Genomic DNA, 27,637 nt, shown 5'->3' with positions numbered 1-27,637 from the left:
TACTGTATACAGGAAGGAAAATCTCTGGAGAGAGCCAACAGCTAGCAAATAAATCCCAATTCTACACGTGTCATCTGTCATATTTGTAACCGGAATAAATCCCTTCCAGAAATACTCTGTTTTTGAGCCACTACAGTCCTTTCATCTGCTGCAGAGCCACGTGTCTAGGAGTTATCAGCTCCCACTTTAGACTTTAGGATCTATAAAAAAAAATAAAAAAATAAAAAAGTGAATGCGGACAACTTTGTGTGACCTTGGGCAAGTGTCCCAACCACAGTATGCTCCAGTACAGAATTAGATTGCAATCTATTATGCAAAAGTAGATTAATAAAAACTGTACGGTATACACACAGAGAGCCGCTACCTAAAAATAGTCACCCAGAAATACCACGGGCTGGTGTAATAACGGCTTACTGGAAAAGTGTAAAATATAGATAGTTTCAAGGAACATATACGGGTAAATTGACGAAGATGGACATTCTACTGAAGATGGGATGTTGCCCGTAGCAACATCTCATCGTCAATAGAACTCCCATCTTAGTTAATTTACCCCATTAGTGCTAGAGCACATCCACAAGTCTTTCGAGGTTCATTTTGGTTCTTGAGGGCAAGGACTGAGCACAAGATAACCGGGACATTCAGTTTATTGCAAGTACTAGGTAAACCAGGGATGGGGAACCTTCGGCCCTCCAGCTCTTGTTGAACTACACATCCCAGCACGCTCTGCAACAGTTTCAGCATGGTCAAATAGCAAAACTGTAGCAGGGCATGCTGGGATGTGTCGTTTAACAACAGCTGGAGGGCCGAAGGGTCCCCATCCCTGAGGTAAATGGTACCTAGGAGCCTCCACGTGTCTGCTTTAGAAGGTTTGATAAATAAATAAATCTATTACCGGTTTCTTATATAGCGCACACATATTCCGCAGCGCTGTACAGAGAATATTTGAACTTTCACATCAGTCCCTGCCCCAGTGGCGCTTGCAATCTATATTCCCTACCACATGTACATTCTAGGGGTAACTTTTGTCGGGAGCCAATTCACCTACCAGTATATTTTTGGATTGTGGGAGGAAACCGGAGCACACGGAGTAAACCCACGCAAGTACGGGGAGAATATACAAACTCTGCACAGTAAGGGCCATGGTGGGAATCGAACCCATGACCTCAGTGCTGTGATGCAGTAAAGCTAACCGTTACACCATACGTGTTACCTTTTTCCACATAGTTTATAACGTGGCTTAAGTAGGACATACATGGAGGGCGTAAAAGATATACAACAGATTTCAGTATCTAATGCTTCCTGTATATTTACAGTTGTCTTAATATAATTTTTTATAAGTTCAATATTATTCTATACTATAAATGGTGCACTGAAAACAATATTTAAAGATATCCAAGATTATTACATAGTTCAATACAAGGTTTCATGTTCAACGACAGCAGTAAGAAAGGTAAAGATTTCCTTCCCCCTCACATCAGACAGCTGCAAGTCCTCCTGAATATTTAGTAGAACGTTCTCCTTGGATATGATACAGGTAAACAATACCCAAAACCGAGTTCCCATGACATAACTAGCCCCACCCTCGTGTGCGAGTCAACCAATCCCCCAGAGTCATTTTGGCAATGCAAGTCTGCCTAGCTGTCAGTCACTGCCTGCTCGGCGAGATGCACCACTGTCCTATCATGGCAAGCCGCCAGGAGACGCTGGATATATCTATCGGCGTATAAACACTTCATGTAGATTATTCAGCTCAGTAATATACAGTTTGTGATGTATATGAATGTCAAACAGTGTCTTACTTCGGGATGCGGTCATTCGTCAGACTGCATTTAGGTCTACAGTCATTAGGTCGACCCCACTAGGTCGAATGGCAGGAAGGTCAACCTGACTTAAGGTCGACATGGGCCAAGGTCGACATGGCTTAAGGTCGAATTTGCATAAAGGTCGACATGAGGAAGGTCGACTGGTCATAAGGTCGACATGGGTTTTTCACTGTTTTTTGAGCCGACATGTGCCGACAGGCGGTATTTCATGCCCTACCATCCACTAGGGCGTGGTGGGAGAATAAAATAGTGTGCCGAGCGCAGCGAGGCACCGTGCCCGAAGCATTGCGAGCGAAGCGAGGGTCCGATTCTCATTGCCAACTGTGTCCATGTCGACTGTGTCGACATTCGGATCAAAAAACAGTGAAAAACCCATGTCGACCTTATGACCAGTCGACCTTCCTCATGTCGACCTTTATGCAAATTCGACCTTAAGCCATGTCGACCTTGGCCCATGTCGACCTTAAGTCAGGTCGACCTTCCTGCCATTCGACCTAGTGGGGTCGACCTAATGACTGTAGACCTAAATGCAGTCTGCCGAATGATCCCATTCCCTTACTTCCCCCATCCTGCTGCAAAGTGCCATTTGTCTAGTTCTAAATGCACTGGTCAGTCTCTATACATAGACATCTATTCATTTACAGCATGGGTCCTCAAACTGCGGTCCTCCAGATGTTGTGGAACTACAAATCCCAGCATACCTTGCCACAGTTTTGCTATAAGGGAGAGTTAAAACTGTGGCAAGGACTGCTGGGATTTGTAGTTCCACAACATCTGGAGGGCCTCAGTTTGAGGACCCATGATTTACAGGTTGAAAATTGATGGAGAAACATGTAAGATCAGTAAAAACAAACTAATGAAAACCTAGAACAAAAGCCATGTATATGAATTTTAAACTAGGCTTACAAAAAGTAATGTCCTGCAATTAGAATGAGGCCTACACCAGTACCCGTCCTTGAGGTCTGGCCAGGTTCCTTAAGTAATATCAACCACCAACAGCAATAAAGGGGTTCCAAGGTGACAACATCCCAGTGACCGCCACCTACTCTGCATCAATGGGGACAGGAGTCCGGACCACCAAGCAAAGCTTGGGCGCACCAACCCATTATGGTGGGTGCAATTCGGCCTCACTTGGAATATATCAGGACGGCTTCCCCGAGAGGACAAAGCGTACCCATTATACTGGACACAGTCATTTTTGGATGTCCCAAGTGGTTGCGTAGTTGCAATTAGTTATTGCCAGTAACCAGAATACTAATTGGCCTAGCAGGAAATGATAATGGAACAGCTGCTGGAGCATCTATGCTACAGTATATACAATGGCATACTGTAAGCCGTACACAACAGAACATTGCTAGGGAACCGCCGGCGCAGGTTAGGATTGCCCCACCTGCACTAACTTGCTAGGGTCTTGCAAACAAACAGCAACACACCAATGAAAAGATCTTTTATTTCCAAGGGTGGATAACAAATGATAGGTCTGCCAAGATCTGGGCTGTCAATATTTATCCAGGGCTGTGCAACAGTGATTGCATAAACTGGGCTGATTTCGGCGCCCCCCTTCATGAATCATTTGCCACTGCACCTCGGCACAATAGAGATTATGTAGAGGGTTGGAGCTTTTCTTTCCCCTTCTCTTTCATCTTTACTCACGGCCTGACCTACACCTATGACAGCCTCCGCATAATTCACATAAGTAAACACACAGCAGGATAAATCAATAGAGGTAAATGCTGCGGTGAGCGTGTGATTTATAGCTCTCACCATTGTTTGGCCAACAGCGTTCCTGCAGATGACAGCTACACAATCCGGTTCTAACGACTGCAGAACTCAGGCGCTAAATGAACCAAATCCTTTGTCGAATTATTTATTCTGAGGACAAGCGACTTTTCTGCGCGAGACAAGGGTCACGTATAAAGTATGGTAGTGAATGCTGTGTCCTTATTATATAGCAGCAATCCAGGGCGCTTTGTGCATTCCGCTGCTTACAAACCTCCCCCCCAGGACCAGGCAGCGGGGGGAGGCAGCACCATGACAGCCCCTTTCCTCCACAGAACTAAGAGCCGCCACTGATAGCATGTACAGAGATAACCTACCACCCAATCAGCTCCTGTCATTTTTCAATAACTGCCTATAAAATGAGAGTTCGAATCTGATTGGTTTATGCTTTATCTCTCCTCCCACTGTCCCTTTTTTAGCTTTATGTTTTTAAGACCATGGGTGAGATGTACTAAGACTTGAAGAGTGAAAAAGTGGAGAGAGCTAAACTTCCAACCAATCAGCTAATGTCTTTTTTTCAAACACAGCCTATAACATGGCATTAGGATTGGCTGAGATATATATATATATAATCCCCAGTGCCAAATTGCCGTGTCATGTGACAGAATACGCACCAGACACAATCGTGCATCACCACGTTATCATGAGAGAATGGTTGTTCAAAGCATCTGTCGCCCCACTCAGGCGGCTCTCTTATAAAAGCAATATGGCCTGAACCAATATCCTTCAGAACGCAGCCTGTCCACTTCTTAGAAGCAGGAGACAAATTGAGAGACATCTGGTTCCTAATGGAGCAACAAGCAGGAACTTTTTTTTTTAACCATCAACAGAAAAAAAAAAAAATACACTTAAATATAAGAATATAATTCTTCCTCCAAGTCCCTTAAAATATGCTGAAGGGCAAAACTCTGTTTTAATCCGCATCTACAACCTAACACGAACGACAGTCTTGTACTACCATAAACTCCGTTCCACATCACATAACACAGGAACAAGCAGAATTCAATTACTTTCCCCCAGCTGCCACTGAAGTCCCTTTTAAATCCTTCCACCTCCCCCTCTATTCGACCTTCCCGCCTTCACACAAGCCAGACGGACACTTCACACCTCCCTACAGTAAAGCTGTCCTGAATAATTACCTCCCAACAGCTCTGATAGACCTTAGGAGCACATTTCACCCCTAACCCACCATAATATCAGCAGTCTGGCCTTAGCAAGCCATTTCCTGACAGACTTCAGGAGAAAAAAAAACAAAAACCTGCAGCTGAATTAACCGGACGGCATTTAAAATCTGGTCAGAACGTTCACCAGCGCCAGAGTCCTTCTCCCACGGCTGCCGTGAACGCAGGTTACCTCACATAATGGCTACTAGCAGCATTAATGGAGTTTGCAGGTTTAAACCAGGAGAGGCTGTGCCGATTTCCTCAACGCCTCCAGCCAAAAAGTTCCTAGATTTTAAACACGTACAGAAATAACATTTATTTCATACGATAAAACCCAGTGGGAAAGATGGAAAATGTGATAATAGGGTGCTGCAATTATATACACATATGCCACTTTTTCTACTACTTGTTTACAGTCGGGTGAATGATGATGCAAGCACAGGTGCTTGGAGAATAACATAGGTCTCCTAATTATTGCTGCAAGGTGAGATAAAAAATAATCTAAGAGTCAAAAGGGGGGTATGGAATGCCGGATCACGGCTGTCGATCCCTCAAGACAGCCGTGATCCAGGCCCGTTTACATTTTGCCTGACAGCAAATCGGCAGGCAAGATTTAATGTTCCACCTGTCAATTGTCAAAAAGTGGGCGTGTCCACGGCAGTTATCAGCAGAACGGGCTCGACGGCTTCTAAAGTCAGGCTAATTCTTCAGTGATCCCTCTTCAATGCTGTTGGTAAAGACAGCATTGAATAGGGACCCGCTGCTATTTTCCCCGTCAGGAATAAAGGCGGAGAATTGCATAACCCCCAAACATTCAAATGAGGCAACTCAATTCAAAGCGGCGGCTACGAGAGACCGTTTAAACCGAAAAATCCACCGGGTTTAGGTCGATAATACCATGGTTGATGTCATCTAGTTAGACATCTACACTTGGTCATCCACGTTTAAATAGAGAGTGATGCTAGATCAACGGGCGGAAAGCATCGACGGGAACCTGGTCAACAGTAGCAAGGTCAACGTGGATTTTTTGTCTTTTTTGGGGGCCGTCCAATTGGGTCCTACTCTACTATCCAAGTGGACAGAGTAAGATTGGGTATGTTGCCTCTAACGGCACACTATTATAAAGCGTGGGGTTAATAACCCTTAGCTTCATGGGGAATGAAAGGAACAATGAGCGTGAAGCAGTGGCGGGTTGGGCTGGGGGTGGGGGGGGGGGGGGGCAGGGTGCCATGTTTCCCTTAGGCCACTTGGTTACCTAGTGTCTAATGCCGCTTCCACTGTACAAGAAGGGCCCTGGTAGTCCAGTGTGCCGCCACTGCATTTTCAAGGCTTTCCGTCCCCGGGTGGCAGCCTGCTTTGGAAGGCGACAGCCCCTCCAAAAATGGCCACCGCCTTCGAGGAGACAGACAATAGAGGAACTACCATACCTCTAGTGTCTGTCAAAGAATAACAGCACGTCCAACGCTACACGAAAGTGCGGATTCGGGTAGCGCTGGCGTGCGGTTTGAAAAAGAAGCATGGGTGCGAGGGGCCGTGGACAGGGGGACTCAGAGAGATGGGATGGTGCACCCTGGGGAAGTAACGCCACTGTCACTGCTTATCAATGCTGGTCCTGGCTGTCAGTCATGCCGGGGAAGTGGATTCTCAGTAGGGGGAGAGGCTACACAACCCTCACTGTCAAGCAGCCCAAGGCCCAGCAGCATGATGAGAGAGGTGGGGAGGAGGACAGTGGATCTTTTACTGTACATGACATGAGGTACAGTATCTACCCGGCCTGCGTGTGATTTGAGTATGGAAGGGAGGAGGATGGGGCACTATATAATCTGTGTGTCTGTATTCATGTACTGTATGTGGGTGACTATGTATGTTTGTGTAGTATAAGTATCTGACTATGGGCGAGATGTACTAAAGGGAAAATGTGGTAAAACCACCGTTTTACCGCATTTTCCTATGTACTATTACCCGGCCGCCACGTCACCGCAGTGTAGGGTATCGCCACCTTTGGGTGGCGATACCCTATAGAAGCCTATGGGCTTCTTTTCGCCGCCCGACGCCTCCGCCGAAAAAACCGCCTACCCCCCTCTCCCCCTCCCTCTCTTACCTGGTCCAGGTCCTCCTGGACCCGGAAGGTAACACCTTCCTCCCCCTAGTGACGCAGCCGGACGTCCTTCCGGCTGCAGGGGGAGGAAGAGGCGCCGGGGACAGCTTGCATAGCTGTCCCCGGCGTGAGGGATGCAGAAGGGGGCAGAGAGGTGACGGAGACCCCCCGCACACCACATTCCAGGTATCGCGGGGGGCCTCCGTCACTGCATCACGATGCCAGCCGCATATGTTAGTACATATGCGGCGGCATCGCGGCTGGGGGGGGGGGGGGCGCGAATGGCGGCGATGTATTTTAATACATCCCGCCCTATGTATGTGTGACTGTATGAGTGTGAATGTATTTGTGGCTGTATGTATAAGACATGTGTGTACTTTTGTATAACTATGTATTTATATTGTATATATGTGTGACTGTATATCATATGTTTTTGTGCGTATGACACTGGTGGTGCGGCAGGTGCACTGCACCACAGCCGTGGACATTACTAAGCTTAGTACAAATAATTTATTAGCACTAATATTGTTCACAGGTGTGGGCCCTTACATTGCCATGGGCCCTGGCTACGCCAGCCCACCTTCCCTCCAACCAGGGCTGCCAGTTTAGTAAAGCAGAGGGAGGCATTACGGTGTGTGGCGTTATGTGTAATGGACATTAGTGTGTGGCATTATGTGTAACGGACATTACAGTGTGTGGCATATGTAATGGGCATTAAGGTGGGTAGCATTATGTTTAATGGGCATTAAGTTTATTAGGCATAACGGTGTGTGAATGAGGGAGGAATAGAAAGGTATATGATTGATAGAGGGAAGGAGATAGTGAGATGTATATGGTCTGCTTTCATCTGTGTGTCAAGGGTTAGTGTGTCAGCATCTGTCAGTTGTCAGTGTCCTTCTGTATGTGTGTTTGCAGAATTTGTTTGCATATCAGTATCTGTGTGTCAGCATCTGTCTGTGTCAGCATTTGTGTGTCAACTTCCGTGTGTAAGTTTGTTAATATCTGCCAGCATCTGTGTGTAATGTGTGAGTAGCTGCCTGTATTACAGTGTCAGCATCTGTCTATGTATCAGTGTCACCACCCCAGTCTGCCTCACAGCCCCAGTCAGCTTAATGGCAAGCCCCTTTTTAGAGACCACACCCCCTTTTCGGGCCGGTGCTCAGTACTTGCCCCCTAGGCTAAAAGCTGGCTTGAAGGTTGCCAAATAGAAGTATACCCCCAAAATATCAATACTGTGCACCACACCTGGGGTCAGTGCAGATTTGTTATCCATAATTTACCGGGCCCAACGAAGCCAAAACAATTCTAATTTTTATATGTGTGCCAGTAGGAAATGTGCTGAGTCAGTAAATATTACCATCGGCAAAAATTATTTCATAAGTTGACAACTGCCAACGTGCTTCGGGCCCAGCTGTGGTAGTGAGTGTCCTGGAGAAAAGTGTGGTTATTAGATCTCCATGCGGCTGTAATAATACAACGCCGCTAGTGTGAATGCTGTGTTTGCCAACTGTAAAGTGGACACTCGGTAAATAACAATCGAGGTTTGTGAGGAGATTTTTCTTCTGAATGAATTATTACATTTTTCTGTTTTATGGAGGTTGGAAGTCAGCTTCAAAGGGTACCGCCACATTGCACTTGTGCCGTAAACTCCTCTCACCAACATCACTTCACACTTCCAGAGTGCAAAGTTCAGATTGATATTGTTGGCTCTTTCACGTGCTGAGTTTTGGCAACAGCCCTCCCGCTTGGCTGTTCATTAATATACAATCAGTACTTTAAAGGACTCCGTCTGACTCCTTTGTCTGCCTGAGATATACAGTCAGCTTTCTTCTACTCTGCAAAGTCAAAAGGCAAAACCGAAACTCGGAATTCATTCCTGGAATTAAAAAGTCCTGGGACAATATGATATCCTGGTTTACAGTATACAAACATCAAGCCCGCCTTAACAAACCATGCTGCCATCACCACGGTTGGTACAGACTGCGCCTGAAAGGGGGCGTAGCCTTAGGTCTGCGATGCCGCAATGACAATGCTCTGCCGTATTCACCTTTTAAAAAAATAAATCATCCTTATAATGGTCATTTAGTCTACAGGATATATTTATTAAAAAAGGGATTAAAAAAAAATGTTGTCCTGTGCTACCTATCAAGTACATTTTGAAATCACAGCCCTGTTCTGTTTGGTTGCTAGGGACAATACCTCTACTGTGTCTATTTAGAAGTTTTAGTAAATGTTCCCCCTCATCTCAAAGTATTTTCACTATTATAATGGTATAAAATGGCTAATATGTTGCGGCGCCCCCTTACACTTACTTCATGTCTGGGCAGCGGGCTTGGTGGGGCGGCCAGTGCTGGAGCGGCGGGTGGGCGGGCAGATAAAGCCGGCAGTGAGGCGAGGCGGCCGCTGGGGGAGCATCACATGTTTTCCCAGCTCCCCCAAAGCCACTAGGCAAATTGCGTACATAGTGCCCGCCGGGGAGGACTGTCATGACGGCCGGGAGTACGGGGAGCCGAGTGTCGGAGGCACCGGGGACATAAGTTGATGGGTAAGTATGATGCACCACACACACACAAAACCCACTAACACAACCATATACCCACTATCCACGTCATGCCCCCATTATCCACGTGGGCGTGGAGTCAATTTTATAAAGTGTGGCGAGCGCAGCGAGCCCGAAGCGTGGTGAGCCTAGCGAGCCCCACGAGGGGACGCATATCCGCGTCCCCTCACGGAGCTCGCTGCGCTGGCCATGCTTAGGCCTTGGCGGCTCGCTGCGCTCACCACACTTTATAAAATTAACTCCACGCCCACGTGGATAATGGGGGCATGACGTGGATAGTGGGTATATGATCCATTATGTATTAGCACAGCTCCAGTTACGTAACTTACGTAGTTTATGTAAGTTACGTAATTTGAGCAAGTTATGTAGTTTACGTAGCCAGCATAGTGGTGTATTGGTATTCTCAATACACCACTACGCAAACTACGTAATGGGCGCCCTGCAAGTACCCAAAGATTTTATTTGAAATCAGATAATCAGTCATGTCCGTCAGTCAGAAATTGATCGGCATCGCTGTACGTACGGTTCCCTGTGGAGTACAAATGATTGGCTCAGACACTGAACGACCAGTTCTCACACAGTTTGGCCATTACAGCTTATAATCATAGTAAATAGGGATTTTAACAATGTGGTCGATTTACTAAGGTCTCAAAAGAAATAAAGTGGAGAGAGGTTAAGTACCAACCAACCACCTCCTGACTGCCATTTTTCAAACGCAGCCTGCAACATGGCATTTAGGAGCTGACTGGCTGGTACTTTATCTCTCGCTAAGGCTTAGTACATAGACTCCATTTTTTGTTATTCAAATGTTTTGCCATCTAAACGTGCGATCGCCATTGCTAGTCACACCCACACGTCACCAATAAACTAGCTAGTCTGAATATTTTACATCACAACGCATCATTCTGCACCTTTTTCCAGGCGCTAAATGAGCAAACTTAAAAAAAAAAACTGTAAAAGTTATATACGATCACCGAACTTAACAACTCCCCAGTCTAATAACGTCAGTGGTGTTCAGTCATTTCCAAAATATCACAGCATTAGAGACTTAACAGGCCTGCTTCGCATTTCCAGTGCTAAGCTCAAATTGGGAACGTCTGCCATTTATAAATAGGACAAGGCTAAAATACCACAAGCACCAGCAATAGCGGACTGTAAATATGCAAAGCAAATGTGGTAAGTAACATTAAACACATGTCACACACGGACTGGCTTTGAAGGGAGCAGCCATCGAAAATGCCTAAAGTAGAAGTGGGGAAACATCTGTGTGTTGGGTCTGACTCTATACTAAAAATAAAAAAAAGTAAAAGCAAAAAAACAGTCATGGAGTGAATTGATGCAATGTAATAATCTTCCTTTAAGAAACCAGAGCAGGAAAGAAATCATTATCAAGGAAGACGAGAGCGGTGTACGACGGCGGTGGCGGTACCGCCGGTGAGAGAGGCTCACACACTCTTAAGGCCTCCGCCAGCAATTTGCGGTTCTCAGTGTATGTTTGTTTACATTGTATATAGAAAGCAGGGTTTTCCCATGGATAGAACACTAGATGCTCTCAGCAAGACCAGTCACAGGTACATCACTGTTACTAGCCCCATTACAGCTGCATAAACACATTCATTGTGGGGTGTGATATTAAACACCCATGAAATCTACTGTTACGCCAGCCACATGTTAGGATTCCACAGCAGAGAATAAGCCTAATATTGTAGCTTCTGTGGCCCCACAACAACTAATAAACAATCAAAACCTGAATAAAGTCAAGACAGAGAATTGCTGGGCATTGAGGATTATAAAATGCAAGGTGTGTGGCTAGGGGTACGCGAGATAGGGCTCACAGCTTATGGGGGACGCATAAACTGGGTGCAGTAGAGGGCTAGGGGCATTAGTCTGGCACCAGGACTCTAAGACACCATGTGTCATCATGAATCCGGACTACCGGGACAAAATGGCAGTGTGTGTGTGTGTGTGTGTGTGTGTGTGTGGTGGATGGACCAGTCCGCGTTTTATATACAAAAACCAAAAAGGCCAAGATTTACTAAAGTTTCGAGAGAGAGCTAAAATGAGGAAAGGTACAGTGCTAAACATACAGCACATTTGTCCTGTGGGCGCACCTGCAAACCCCCTACCTATTTATTTGCCGCCACTGCCAGATGCAGCTGTAATGTATAATAGTAGGGTTTCCCCCAGCTCCTTTTCTGCCAGATGCACTGCTGCGAATATACATTACAGCGGGTAGCACACCAGCTGCCTGCCATTTGTGCCACCCGGTCCTTGTTTCCTGCAGTGTCTGCAGGGACTGGGGGCGGGATGTATTAATATACATCGCCGCCCTTCGCCTGACAGCCGCCGTGATGTTGCTGCATATGTACTAACATATGCGGCTAGCATCAAGTTGCGGTGACGGAGACCCCCGCGATACCTGTGATGTGGTCTGCGGGGGTCTCCGTCACATCCCGGCGGCTGGCAGTGTCCCCCTGCGTCTCCTCCTCCCCCCTGCAGCCAGATGTCCTCCTGGCTGTGACACCTGCTGGGGGAGGAGGAGATCAAAGGAGGACGGGAGGGGGCGCGCGGACGGCGATAGAAGCCCATAGGCTTTTATAGGGTATCGCCACCCAGAGGCGATACCCTGCCAGGCGAAGACGGGGCGGACGGGTATTGGTACATAGGAAAATGCGGTAAGGGGCACTACTTTGAGGCGTAATGTGTATAAGGGGCACTACTTTCTGACATAACATGTATTAGGGGCACTACTTGTGGTTTAAGACATAACAGACACTGGGGGAGATGTATTAAGCCTTAACAAGAGATAAATGCAAGGGTTATAGAGAGAGATAAACGTCCAGCCAATCACCTGCTAACTGCCATGTTACAAGCTGTGTTTGAAAAGTCAGTAAGGAGCTGATTGGCTGGACGTTTATCTCTCTTTATCACCCTTGCATTTATCTCTTGTTAAGGTTTAATACATCTGCCACAAATTATGGACTGTATCAATTCACTAGGTAGCAGTGGCATCAATGTGACACAGAAAACGGCTACATGCAATATCATTTTTCTGTGGTTTACAAACAGGCAATACACAGATAATAAGGAGCTCCAGAACCAACAACTTGCCGTTCCGAGCCCATAACCAAGAAGAATTCTTCATTATTAGGCTGAACACTGCTACAAATAGAAAAAAATAGTACATAAAGAGAAGGTGGGTAATTTTATTGCTGGGGCTTCATAGGGTGGGTATCCTTTTAAAGTTTTGCTGCAGAGCCCAGATAATTTAAAAATCTACCCTCAGACAATACAGACATTTCAGCATTCACACTAGCTCATTGAGAACGTAAGAATTAACCAACAAAACTAGGACATAAAGCAGCCAGACTTGATGTAAACACTACAATATGGAGGATGGATATTGAATAAAGATAAAAAAAAAAAAATATCATATTCCTAAATGTGGAAACACTCTGGAAAACACATAGGAAATTTAAAGTATAACCACACTTAAGAGAGTACAGCCAGAACACCGTACTATTATCACACAGGCCTTTTTTTCTTATTATAATCCACAACATATACAGGTTAGTGTGGTCTTAAACAAATGCAAAGGTTTGTTTACGGTATATAACCTGGGAGCCCTGTTTATGCTACCTGGAGGTCGAAGTATCAAGCAGTAAAAGAGTGTTGCAGGTGCCCATAGCAACCTATAAATGCTAATAAAAGGTAACATTTATAAACTGTATTCTATAAAACTGATAGAAGCTGGTTGGTTGCTATTGGCAACCTCCCCTCTGATCCACTTCTTCGCTTTTTTCACTGTTCGATGCACAAGTCTTTATGACACATTCTCCCAGTGTACATTGCAGAATAGGATCCGGTGTTGCATAATTGGGTATGCCAACTTGTACCTAGGGATGGCCATCAACCATTGATGATTCGAAATCAATGGTTTATTGCCGATGTCGAATACTTTTGCCATCGATAGGGAGAACCAGGTGGTTTCCCTCCATAGATGGCACAGCAAAACCAATGTTTATTTTTTTTTCCCAAGGTGCTGGGACATGGAGCATAGCACCGCCTCCCCCCTAACAACCCTGAAGCCCCGCCCCTACTTTCTGATTGGCCCACGGGCCAGGCAGTCAAAGAAGATGGATGACCATCGATAGTTTGTTGTTTTGTTAGTTTTGTTGTTGGACATCAAGCATTGCCCATAGCAAACGGATTCTAGCAATCATTTTCTAGGATGTACTAGCTAAATGATAGAAATAATCTCATTGGTTGCTATGGGTAACACCTCCCCATGTCCTCTTTGTATGGTTTGATAAAAGTCTCCCCCCTAACACTCTGCAAAGAGCCTCCCAACATTCCCAAAAGTCAAAACACATAATCAAAATAGTATTCATTCTAGCAACCTGCATCTTTCAACACCGGCGCAATTCCTCTTCTTTGACTGAGGTGTCACTTTCTGCTGTGGTGCTTATAGTACAGGTCTAGTCTGCATATAAGTGCTGAAATACAGACCACACTGTGCTAGAATAACCACAGCAAAGAGTGGCACTCCAAACAGGGAAGAGGAATTGCATTAGTTCTGGAAGAAACACTATAAATTATGAGATGGTGTCATCACTACCCAAGGATTAGGGAAGAGATGCACTAAGCTTCAAAAGTGATAAAATGGAGTGTGATCGACCACCAGCCAATCAGCTCCTACCTGCCATGTCACAGACGGTGTTTGAAAGTGGTCAGGTAGGAGCTGATTGGCTGGTTGTTTATCACTTTTGAATCTTAGTGCATCTGGTCCCTAGTCTGCTGGGGAGATTTGCAAGGTATGCACGGGCACAGACTGCCATATACTGGTTGCATCGCACATACTTAATTTTACAGAGCTCTGTGCTGCCGCGGCGGGCTTTCCCACGCAGTTAAGGCGCCATACGCCTAACATTGCATTTTATTTAACATCCTCACAGCGTTACCCACACTTGTAATAAAATGCGCGTTTCTTCTGCAGAACAGATTTTAGTGCACATTGAGAAAACGGCAACATAAAAATAAATCCTTCGCATAAAAAGAACAATTTGCTTCATTACAGCAAACCAATGCGAAACCTCACTAAATAATAAGCACAAATGTACCATATCGGCCCCCATTCATTCTGGCCTCTAGATTTTAATAAATGTCCATTTTTGCTAATGTCAGCTCTCACTTTCTCTGGAGAAATTCCTTCTCTGCTTGTACTTCGACTCATTTTCCTGCATCTTCAGGTTATGCATTTTCCAGATACACAAACTTTTACCAGATGCACGAAACTCACAGATGACTCATCTTTCATGACCAACTCGTAGACATCGGGCCTTATAGCAAGACAAGCTTTTAAATACTACCTCCCCACCGAGCCAGTGCTGGGTCTGATCTCAAATACACATCATGGATTGTTTTCAATTCTATTCCAAATTCCTCTAACAATAACGATGAGGCGCCTGGCACCAACACATCCGATACTTTGAAGTAGTTCCCCACAAGTGAAAAAGAAAAAAAGGAAAAAATTGCAGTCAGCAATTCTAGTTTTTAGGAGTGTTTCTCCTTATTCCTGTGATGAAAAAAAAAAAGAGGGGGGGGGGGTTAAATTTTAGAGGAATCCAGGCCAAAAAGGGCTACTGGAGGTCAGCTGATGTCACAAATGTGCTCCTGGCAGTAAGTCAGGCCATCAGCCAGGGAGCAATTTGTTGAAATCTTCCTTTCAGGATTACAGGATTTGTATGCAGCCCAAAATGTGCATTTAAAAAAAATAATAATAATGATGAAGAGATTTATCAAACCGTGAAAGAGAGAGAGTACCGACCAGCCATGTTTCAAACACCGCCTGTTAGACACACTTGCCTACCCTCTCAAAATGGCCGGGAGGCTCCTGAAAATTGGATCCCCCTCCCGGCAAGCCTGCCGCATGCCCCCGGACCCCCGCTCCGCCATTCAAATACCACGATTCATGGCTCTTCGGGAAGGGGGCTAAAATGATGCAAATCAGGTAATTTTAGCCCCTCCACTTCTTGTAGACCTGCAAATCGCAGTATTTGCTGCACTGGCGGCGGAGCTTGATGGCATTGAGATAAGCCCCATCCCCTGAAGTGCTGCAAACAGTCTCCTCTCCAGGCTTCTCCCAAAGAGGAGATAGTAAAGGTAGGTACAGTAAGTATGCTGTAAAATGACACTTTGAGGCAGATTGGTAAGAAGTTTGGGGTCTATGTACTAATCCTTGTAGAGAGATAAAGTGGACAGAGATAAAGAGGCAGATTATTAAGCCTAGTGAAGCGATCAAGTGGCCAGTATCAACACACCAGCCAATCAGCTCCTATCACGTTACAGACTGGGGTTGGAAATGACAGTTAGGAGCTGATTGGTTGGTGTCAGGGCTGGATTATAGTGGGGGCACAGTTGTCAGTACCCATGGCCCCCCCCTCTATCTAGGGGCCCCTGTGGTTGGCATGTATTTTTTTTTTTTAGCTGATGGTTTTGTGCATGGGAGTGGGGTGGTGCTGCAGCTTCACCTATCTGCCAATGTGACAATGATCAATGGTGCTGAGCATTGGGAGTCAAGGCACACTGACTGCACAAGTGTGCAGTGCATTACTGGGAGTTGACTAAGTTCCATAAGACTTTGCACAAGAGGTCAGAGGCTGAGAGGCTTGTGCTGAGCTCTGTTTGGTTGAGCTCATCGTATGCTTCTCAGGCCCATGAAGGATAGCAGCAGCAGCTGCCTTGTCATGGGAGGGTTTTTAATTAGAGGCAACGCTGAGCCTCTCAGGGCTCCGACAGAGTAAGGTACAGAGGGACAAACACAGGCTTTTCATATAGTATGTATATTTACATTAATACCCCCCCCCCCCTTGTAGTTACCCATTGACCAAGTTTATACTGCTTTTACTCTTTGTTTTGACAGTGTAATATTCTCCCGTGCAGTTTGCGGCCAGTAATGATAAGAGGGGGGCCCCCCTTTCTAAAGTGCCCCGGGCCCCCCGAAGGCTTCATCCGCCTCTGGTTGGTTTATCAGAAGCCACTTTATCACTACACCAGGCTTAATAAATATGCCCCAAAGTACCAACCAATTATCTCCTATAATTTTCCAATCACAGCCTGTAACATGGCAGTTAGGAGCTGACTGGCTGATATTATGGAGTCTATGCATGAAGCACTAAAAAGTGTGGAGAAGCGAGACAGCGGAGAAGTCGCCCATGGCAACCAATCAGCGGTGTATAATTTTATAGGATACACCTGATAAATGTTACCTGAAATCAGTTTTCATAGGCAACATCTCCACTGGTCCTTCTTCATTCTTTTCACGGCTTCACAAATAGACTCCTATATCTCCATTCATTTTATCTATCGCAATCGCTTAGTACATAGAACTCTTTTGGAGTAAAGGATTCAGCCCTTCAACATTCAGTGAAACCCAAATTCACTATCAAAATGACAATTTTCGTGGTATACCAAAGCAAAAGTTACACAGGCGGATACGAGTTTTCCAGGTTCCAATCATGAAAAAACACAGATGAATAGAAGATTTCTCAGTGATCACGCCGGTCCCCTTTATACAAATGTAAATTGAATCTTCCGGGATGGCTCTATTGTAATGTGACATTGATGGATGGCAAGAGTTTTATTCCTGTTTAAAAAGGACTTCAGCCAAACGACAAGTCCCCTCCGTACCCTTGTATGGGAGTCTCCAGGCATGAAATTGGGTTGTGTGGTCTCGATTCTAAAATCCCCCCTTTTGTGAAATGAATTTAGAAAGCAGAAATTCTTCTAAAGGATTCTCACCAACCAGGCCCCCGAGAGACACACAGACACAGACACAAAATGAACCCAACATTTCTTAACGGTTGTAAATTTAGCTTCAGCTCAAAACATATACCAGAGTTAAAACTTCAAATTGATTGAGTCATTGATCCAAATCAACTCAATGGCCGCACAGTTCCTCCCAGAATTGACAGGTGAAAGCACATAGGAATCAATAACACTGATAATGCACATCCCCCAAAATGGAATCGCTCCCCCCGAATCATCATTAATTACCCCCTTTTAAAGTGCAGAGAAAGAAAAAGGTGATAAAGCGGACAGAGTACAAGCCAGTTGGCCCCTAACTGTCACACTATGGGCTGTATTTGAAAAAAATTCAGTTAGGATCTGATTTACTGGTTCTTTATCCCTCGGTGTTAAGGTGGCCGATACCCCACGAGCCCATGGATGCATGCAATCCATCTCAATTTGTTGTGATTTAGTGTTCATTCTAGCACTCGCCATCTTTGAAAACCCATGCAGTTCCTCTTTTCTGCCTGGGGTGTCGCTGTCTGCTATAATGCTTCTAGCACAGTGTGGTCTGTATATCAGCACTGATCTGCTAACCAGACCTGTGCTAGAAACACTACAGCAAACAGCGACACCCCAGGCAGGGAACAGGAACTGCATGGGTTTTCAAAGAGAGCGGGTGCTAGAATGAACACTATGATGTACCGCATGCGACCCTGCTCCCCAACCGGGTGGTCAGACGGCCAGCAGGTCCGACCACCGACTCAGGTCCGATGCGCATGGTACCGCATATCAGACCTGAGGGGACATCAAATTGACCAGATATGGGCCAATCTGATGGCCCGATTCTCTTAAAAAAAAAAAAAATACACACCTCTTTAAAAAAAGGATCTGTATGAAAATTATAGTTATAGTATTTCATAATCCCGCTGGATTTAAAACTTACAATTTTCAATGAAGGAAACAAAAAATAAATAAAAATTCCGCCCGAACTAGAACTCTCCCAGTTGTACTTCTATTCACTCTGGGGCTAATCCACAAACTTGTGGATAACAAGAGCGCAACTTATTCTGAAGAACAATGGGGGTCTATTTTAAAGGCCTGGAGAAGACTTCCTGCCTGTGCCCACCCACTGAGTCTAATTGAACGATCACAAACGTTTTTTTTTAAAGAACTTTTTGACTTGGGAGCCACTGTGCAACCGTGGCAGAGAAGACTAGCATGCGTTATAGCACTGCATCTTCAAAAACCAAGAATAGATAAAAAGGGACTGCTGCAAGGTTGAATGCAAGTTGGTTTTGCAGACAGATGGCGCACATTTTTGTTCTGCGCATTTTGTATATACAGGATAAAGCTGCTGTTGGTGCACATTTGTATAATGTGCACCAACAGTTGAAAAGTCAATGGGTCTGGAGACACCGGATGCGCACTCTTCATCCAAATTGCACAGCTGAAAAGAGGCATGGCCTCAAAGGGGTTCTTGATTACATAATTCCTGGGCATCCCCCAAAATTTTGGCCTGACTCCATAGACCAGTGGCTTCATTGCTGGCTCCTTCTCCAAAGCATTTGCCAAATTCGACGTAACTGACCAATAGCTTCCTGACGTGCCTATCTGCAAACTAAAACAGGATTGCATATGGCAGCCATCTTGGTGGATGACCTGTGCCCTCAGCAAAAATCACTTGATAAATAGCACCAAATTTTTTTTTTTTAAATCAATAAACATAATAGGTTGCAATAAGCATATAAACTGGGTAAAACCCTAAGACATGTTATTCCAATGCAAAAAAAGGGGCAATGTCTTGCGCCGATAGGGTTAATGCCACAAAATCTCTATCTCAATATGTTCAACACTTTTGTTTGGCACTTAGGGGAAAAATAAAAAAGGTTTATCCCAGTAGCAGCAGAGTAAACACTGGACATTAATACCCTGAGAATAACGAGTTTGGATTTAATTTTGCAGCAGTTGTGTAGTGGATATGGGACATTAGCAAAGCGCCACTAAGTGAGACTCAACTTACACCAAAACTTCACAAACCCACAATACACGTTGTACTTCCCACTAACCGGAATAAAAGAAAATTATAATAAATCCGATCCCTGCGGTTAATGTTCAAAATAGAGCACCTGGTGCCCAGTCCAGCTAAATACGGTTTAGCAAACACCAGGTGCACACATATAAACAACAAACCCAAACTAAAAAAAAAAAAAAAAAAAAAAATCAAAGAAACCTCAATGCATCATACATTGGAGCTGACTGAGACCCACTCGTAGCGGGCCGAATTCGCCCCCAATGGTCAGGTTTGCGCATGTGCGAATTTGTACATGTGCAATCCACGGTAGCGCAAAGGCTTCGGCAAGTTTAACATTCGCCTAGCCAAATCGCTTGTTTTATTTTTTCTTGAAGCGAGTGCCAGTAAAAATAAATATGAATAAAATCTATTTCTATTGTGTATTTTTAATACTATATTCGTACAGTCAGTGTCATTTACAATCATTGCAATGAGTGGAGTACAGGGAAAGAGATAAATGGGCAATAAAGAAACACTTAGGCCTTTTCACACCTTGTCTTGGTAGACAAATGAAATGATTATGTCAGGACACACTGGAAGGTTGTTCAGCGGCTTCTTATCAGCAAAGACAAACTTGTTCCTACTTGAGACAGAAGTGGTGCTGGACAAGATAAGATAGGCACAGTCTTCCCCCAGAAATCAAGAGTGGTCGCAAATCGTTCTGTAACCATCATTGTTGCACTTGGCTCTGGCATCTGGTGTGCGAGACCCTTCTAGTGATCTAACTGCCAATTTAATTGTAACGACTGACAGAGAGAAGGCCAGTTTGGATACGTTGTCCATGGCAACCAATCAGCTGGTTTTGTATAATTTTATAGAATCTTGAAAAAAGTTACTTCAAAGCGGATTGGTTGGTCCGGCACACTTCTCCATTCTTATCACGCATTCATACATCTACCCCGAAGCGTGTAATGAGGGTGCCCCTAGATCCAGGAGCCCACCGCAGCCCTCTAGTTTACTACAAGGTTATTCCATCCATAGGCCGATGGGTATTCGTTCAACAGTGTCTAGGTCAGTGGTAGCCAACCCTAGCCCTCGAGAGCTACCAACAGTTCACAATTTCCAGACAACCTAGCTGCTGCACAGCTGCACTCATTAATCACTGACACATTTGAAAAGATACACAGATGGAGCTAATTAGCTCACTTGTGATTCTGTGAGGAGACCTGCAAAACATGCACTGTTGGTAGCTCTCGAGGACTAGGGTTGGCTACCCCAAAAGGTCTACCTGGAAAAAGTCGACATTTGAAAAAAGGTCAACAAGCCGTTTTTACTTTCCAATTCACAACATTAATCCTTGTGGATGGTAAACTATGAAAAAGTTCCTACAAAATGGAAAAGAAATTGTGAAAAAAAAAAAAAAAAGTAATGTGTACCTTATGCTGCGTCGACCATTATGTTGACTAAGTCCACATACCATCCCAGCCCACCCGGTTAGAAATGGACAACACCGAGGAGGAACAGAGAATAGTAACAAGAATAATGGCATTAGGTGTTAACATTGCAGTGAAACGCACCACAGAACAGTTCTGTGAGGTATATACACATAATGACTGGGAATGGAGCGCTGCGGCCATCCTGCTACGGGAAGCGAAACGTGTGCACCCAAGCAAGTGACATGTGAGAAGCATTAGATGGAGGACTTTGTGGTAAAGCAGCGCTTCACTACTTCCCAGCCCATTCCAGAGAGGAGCTGAGGCCTCACTTCCCTTGGAGTAAAAGCAAATGCTTCATCAAACCAGCAGAAGAGTATTTTGACAAGTGGAATTCACATGTGGTGGGGAAAGGATGCACAATAAGTCTGAGGGCTGCATGAACCGAGCGCAAATCTGTGCTGAGGCCCATCTGTAAACCGTGTGTTGAAGCATCAGTCTCTGTGTACTTGCTGCATGTTTAGGACCCTGGGGAGACCTCCAGAAATATGGGTTTGCATCAATTTGGTATAAAATAAACATGTGGACATAGTGGCGGAGATGTACTAAGTTTTGGAGCATGATAAAGTGGACAGAGATAAAGTACCAGCCAATCTGCTCCTAAATCTCATTTTACCAATTCTCCAAGGCTTAGTACATAGACTTCTACAAGTAGGGTCCAAAAGAAGCTCAAAATTCTCACGCCCCAAAATACAACAAAAAAAACCATTCACCGGCTTTTAAAACACGGGTAAAAGCATGATCGGTTGATGCCACTGAGAAAAAGACCTAATGCAAGCAAGTGGTTGCTAGGAGTTACAGCACAACCTATACTAATAGGTTCTATTTTGTGATGGCAATCACACTAATGGGGGGGGTATTATTGGCACAGCTATTCAATGCTGCTGTTAACGACCGCATTGAAGGGTGTCAGATCCGACTTTTTTTTAAAGTCACATCTGTTTTTTCGGAAACTGCCGTGACATTTTTCAACAACCCGCGGGCTTTCCGACGCTCGACTGTAAGGAACATTGAATTCCTACTGTCGAGTTACTGTCGGGACATTCCGACAGTCGGAATCCCATATGGAATACTCCCCTAAATGTTACAAATAGTAATCCTTTCAAAATTAATTTTACCGGAAAAATCAGACTTAAATTTATCATTACTGGATTTAGTACACCAAAAAAAAAAACTGGAAATAAAACTTCATTTTTTTGGACATATGCATTTGAAGCACCCAGTCTTGCTACCGAAAACATCCTCAAAATCATTCCAGACCTGACAGTTAAAAATCACCCCCTCCCCCCAATCTGTGCTCGGAACCTGCATTTAGACAAGGTCACAAGAGGGAAGAATATAATTAATTTTTTAGTAGGCCCTAAGGCGAGTTAGCCTTATTTTCACACTTAGCACTGCGCTGCTGTCATTTTACCAAAGACGGTTATTAGAACAAGCTTTTGCAGCAGCTGAGCTGGATGTGGACAAGATTAATGGGGAAAACAGGCTTCGTACACATCACTTGCAGTTAAACAGACTGCACATTTCCACACTGCTTTCTAGGCCGCTGACACTGGAGTGAGAGGTGAACATTTGCCATTTTCCAAAATGCTTCCAGGGAGCCTTTTTAAAACATAAAGGTTGCTTTTTAACTGTACGAAACCGGTCATTATGGGAATCGTTAAGGGGCAGGTGCACTACTCAGGGCAAATGTGCAGGTTTTTAAGCTGCAAATGTTTCAGAAACAAGCACATGTAACTATGAACTGTGCCTGTCACAGCTAGATTTGTACCCAGTAGTTGAGCAGCACGGACGGTATTATGTTTAGCTTTACTGCCTCACAGCACTGAGGTCAGGGGTTCGATTCCCACCATGGCCCCAACTGCGTGGAGTTTGTATATCCTCCTGGAAATAAATCTTGACTAGGGCCACATACGTACAGAAAGGGAGATTTCAATGGAAATTGCAAGTTACACAGACTCGTGGGTACATACACCTGTCTTTACACATCCTTCTGCGCCAAGGATACGGCCATCGCGTGCCGGCCGAATTCAGGTTTTACAAGACAAAACCATGGTGCCAAACTGATGTTAACCTGCTGATATAAGGCTGTGCCATTACCAATAAGCAGCATACCCTTACCAAATGTTGAGTTGTATAGAACCCTGGTACAATGTAGCTTCGCCATGGCCAGTGTGTATAGAACAGTGAGTACGGCTGTATCTGTTATATGTTAATAAACTAACACCACTGGTTAAGAAACAATGCTGTTCATAGCTCGAGTCATCCTCTGGTATGTGCCTATGTAACTCTGCAAATTCTATGGCTAAGGATTCTGGGAAACCACATTTAAACTCCAATTACACTATGATTTGGAACAAAAGTTGGGGAATCCAATGGGTAAAACCTTGTTTTTCTCATTAATTACCGGTATATGAAAACAAAAAAAAGGCAACAGTCACTTGAGGATAAGAAGGACTGGTGAGTGTATACGATGGCAATTACTTGTACATAAGTAAATATACTGACTGAAAAAAAAAAATGTACCAATTATAAAATGTCAATAGTGCGTCACAAGACAGGTGATAAAATAGAGGGATTCAGTTATTGCCCATTGCTCTGACAAAATGAATAACAGTCAATAAACGGATATGCAGGACTGCCATACGTTGGGTAATTTTATATAAACTACGTCATAATACCGAACACAGAAGAAGTCGGTGTAAACTACAAGTAATACAGTAGGTATAAGCTACAACTGTAAAGACTCAGTGGTTAACAAGAGTGACTCGGTGGTTAAATGCACTGATGTGGGTGTGGGGGGGGGGGGGGGGGTTAAGATTTGACCTTCCCAAGGTATAAAAAAAAACTAAGTGCTTTAGAAGGGCGGCAAAAAGTTCTTGTGTAAAGAGCACCACTGTTCTGTGATCACAAACTACACCAAAGTGTACAACAGCACCCCTGTGGCCACACAGAGGTACTGCACCACATCAGCACAATTTTAATCATCTTTGTATTCAAAAATAAACATTTTCTAATCTTGACTTACAAGTAGCTAAACAAGCACACTAGTTTACACACCCGATAAAGACAAATCTCTAACACCGTTGGGTATACACACGAGGTCTCTTGTAAGTCATGGAATACTGCCCCCCCCCCCCCCCCCCAGCTTAAAATTCACAGAAGCCTTAAGTTTAAGGTGACATAGTTAACCTACAGGATGAATGAGGATCTCAGTACCGGCCTTTGAGTGACAATGACAGTAAACCAATAATGAAAACATATAATCGTTGGGTTGCCACTAAATTGGCTTCTACTGTACACATTTACTAAACTAGGTCCGAATTAACCATATAATATTACAATCCATTAGTGCTAAGGAACACTTAAGGTCCTCTCCACCTGTTTGTTGCCATCATTCGAACAAAATACCCATTGAATGTTTCAACTACAACACTGAACCTACAAGCTCCCCTTGGACCCTATAATATAATTTGTGACTCAGACAACTGCTGACTTTAAAGACGTAGCTTGGAAAACCGCTAATGGCTTCTGGACCCAAAATGTACAATGATTTCGTCCAATATCGCCCTTAACATAAGGATTCCTGATCTACCGTAATCAGCGACCAATCGTGAAAGGTGAAACGTCTACAAAGATACAACTTTGGAATCAGCCAATGGCTTCAATCGGTTTATATACTGTATGAAAGTTAAAGGCTATGACCTTTCCAAGGTATTAAAATAGATTTATGTTACAAATTTTCCGACAGGGCCCCCTTGGCACAGTGCTTTATGATTTCCACCTGTTAATTTGTTCTTTTATCACACAGTGATCAAAGCAGATACAGAAGAAGGTTTAACTCCGAACATTTATTAAGATCCACAATTCCAATACACAAGTACTAGGTTATGTTCTATGTACATTTATTATCAGAGGATTGGTTGCCAAACTCTCCCCTCCCAGCAGCCGAAATTTAACAATACAAATCCAATTTTCTTTTTCTTGTGCCATATAAAAAAAAAGTAAAATACACTGATGCATTGTGGGACACGGAAAAGAACTGTAGTGAACGCCTGATATCTTTTTAAACATAATACAATAAAAACGTTGTCCATTCATTCCTACTTATTGATTATTTTACACAGCCAATAAACAAAATATTCACCAATGACTGCAAAAAAACCAGCACAACACCAAAATAAAACACAAATAAACAAAACAAATCGCAATAACTCAAAACCAAACTATTTAGTAAATACAGAACACGATGCAATGATCTTTTTAAGAAACCTCAACTTGGGTACTTTTTGTTGTCCCAAAAACTCTTTAATCCTTTAGGAGACCAAAGGCTCAACGTCACACTCTCAGCCTGTTGACGTCTTCACCCAACTGTATTAAAATGCACTTAGAATAGAGGTTTGGACTATTGAAATATCAGGCACCACATAAGTATTGTCTACTTTCTAAACATCGCAATAGATTGTAAGCTTGCGAGCAGGGCCCTCCTACCTCTAGGTCAGTTTGTTACTACCGAGTTTGTTTTAAAAGTGCAACAGAATATGCTGCAATACATAAGAAACTGCAAATAAATAAATAATAGTATCAGGTCTTCATACTGCAAAAAGAATCCACTTGATCATATTTCTGCAAATACCACAGAAGCACATGTACAGACATTTGACGTACTCGTGAATAAAATGTATTTAAACACACACATATATGTTATATATAAATGCACATTAATAGATTTTAGCCATTACTTTTGTATTTCAAAATGTGTATCAAAAACGAAATATACTTTTGTAGAATTACTAAGAACAATTAACTTAAAGTAAAATAAACCACCACATCTCATTAGCATTTCGCTCGGAAACACGCAGAACAAAAGTCATAAATAGAAAGAATTAGAAGTAATCCTTCCTCGTACACTTTATTGCATTTGAGCTATGGCCCTAGATCTATAAAATAACTCCCACATTTGTTTCACACTGTTTTACCTCACAAACCTAAAGAAACGACAGCGTTAACCGTTTCCCCAACGTAGAGTATGGACTAAAAAAATGTAGTAATGTGGAACAGATTTGGGGGGGGGAGACACACATACAATAACAGATGCCCCTACATTTCCATAAGTTACTCTGTGCAGACTACAGCCATAAAAAAATATTAGCCATAATTCAACGTACTCTAATTTGCCTTATGTGTTTTCCCATGATTTGGAATGCAACATTAAACCATAAAATATGGATTACATTATAGTGATGGTTTTAAAACAACACGGAGGGTTGCTTGGCAGGTCTCCCAACACTGCACACCTGGTGCAAGAATACAATGTACAGTACGATATTCTACCAGCCATACAGGGAGGCGAAATCACAGCAAGCCACTAAATGTGTTATAGTAATGTCACATGGCTATTTGGGGAGGGGGGTCTTGCATAAAACCCACATGGCAGAATATTATACAGATACTCAGCATACAATAATGAAAAGGCATACAAGCCTACGTATCATATATTGTAGCATTATACACTTCACATCATAAAACTAGCATAGCTTTTGAAGTGACTTTGGTTGGGGCAATGGGCAAAACAAACAATAATAGACACACAAATAAAAATATATACATAAAAATAAATAAAAGTAAAAACATAAATAAAATTAAAATACAGTAAATACATAAATAAAAAGAATAAGTAAATAAATGCATACATTTAAAAATAAGTACATGCATAAATTAAAAAAAACACACAGAAATAAATGCATAAGTAAATACATGCATAAAAATGGCATAAATAAATAAATAAAAAAAATACTTGAATAAATTAAAATAAAAAAATAAAAATGCATAAATAAAAAAATAAAAAGCATAAATAAAAAAAATACACAGAAATAAAAAAAATAAATCAATTTTATAGGCAGATAACATTTCAGCTGCTGTAAATGACAGCTAGTTAACCCCTAAGTGCGATTCCCAGGGAGTGTGCAGGACTTACAGGTGGGTTGTCCATGTTGGGATGTCAGAGGGGACCTCTGTGAGCCCCTGGTTGCTGCAGTCCACCATATCCCCAGTACACTTGCACCTGGAGGGGCAGGGGGTCCTGGAAGTAAGGCAGGGTCCCAGGAGCAGGTGAGAGAGCAGGGTGAGGTGCAGGAGCTGGGGATGCATGCTATAATCCGGCTAATTGCACAATAATGGCTGATAAGGAGAATTACACCACTGATCCTGCCATGCCCGGGGAGCTCAGGTCCTTTACAGGGTGCTCATCGGTCCCAGGCAACCCTAGGCTGCTGCTGCTGTGGGGGTGATCCTCCTCCTGTGTCCGGGAAGCGGGTGCAAGTAGTAGGTTTCCTCCCAGCTGCGGCCACAGTCCTAGCAGCGGGGCCCCTGGCACACACCGCGGGCAGCAGTCCGGAGCACTGGCAGCTATAGATCCCCGGGAGACAGCGGCACCAGGCAGCAGCTCTGCAGCTCTCAGCGTTCCCCAGCCCGGACTGTGAGCTCCCAGCCACCAACAGCCGCTGCCTCTGGCTCATTGGCCGCTGTGTCGGCGCCGCTGATTGGCTGCTGGGATCCCCATACAGAGAGACAGGCTACACTACACTTGGAACTTTGTAACTTTTATACACATGGCTAATAGGAGGCGGTGTGTGATCGCTGTGTGTGCTGGGGTCTGACACAGGGAGGAGGAGGGGGGAGTGCTGGAAGTGCTACTACTGTCACTCTGTACTAGTATTATTATATTATCATTATTATTATTATTATTATTAACATCAGTATTATTATTATTATCAGCATTATCATCATCATTATTATTATTATTACTATTATCATTAGTATTATTAGTGACCTTATTATCGATATTATTATTATTATTGCTACTATTATCATTATTATTATTACTATTATTATTGCTACTACACCTATTATTATCAGT

General features: G+C 43.7%; 1 protein-coding gene across 1 annotated transcript in view; it reads right to left on the bottom strand.

Moving 5' to 3' along the window:
* The window catches only part of LRIG1 (leucine rich repeats and immunoglobulin like domains 1), an 89,756-nt gene extending 62,476 nt beyond the window's left edge, over window positions 1-27,280 (bottom strand). Inside the window, exon 1 of the mRNA XM_083156028.1 lies at window positions 26,696-27,280. Coding sequence (XP_083012154.1) covers window positions 26,696-26,868 — 173 coding nt within the window. The 5' untranslated portion in view covers window positions 26,869-27,280. The remainder of the gene's footprint in view (window positions 1-26,695) is intronic.
* Between the last annotated feature and the right edge of the window lie 357 nt (window positions 27,281-27,637).

Source organism: Crinia signifera, chromosome 8 (assembly GCF_055691185.1).
Source record: "Crinia signifera chromosome 8, ASM5569118v1, whole genome shotgun sequence".
Taxonomy (NCBI): Eukaryota; Metazoa; Chordata; class Amphibia; order Anura; family Myobatrachidae; genus Crinia; species Crinia signifera.
This window is presented reverse-complemented; position numbering and strand designations above follow the sequence as displayed.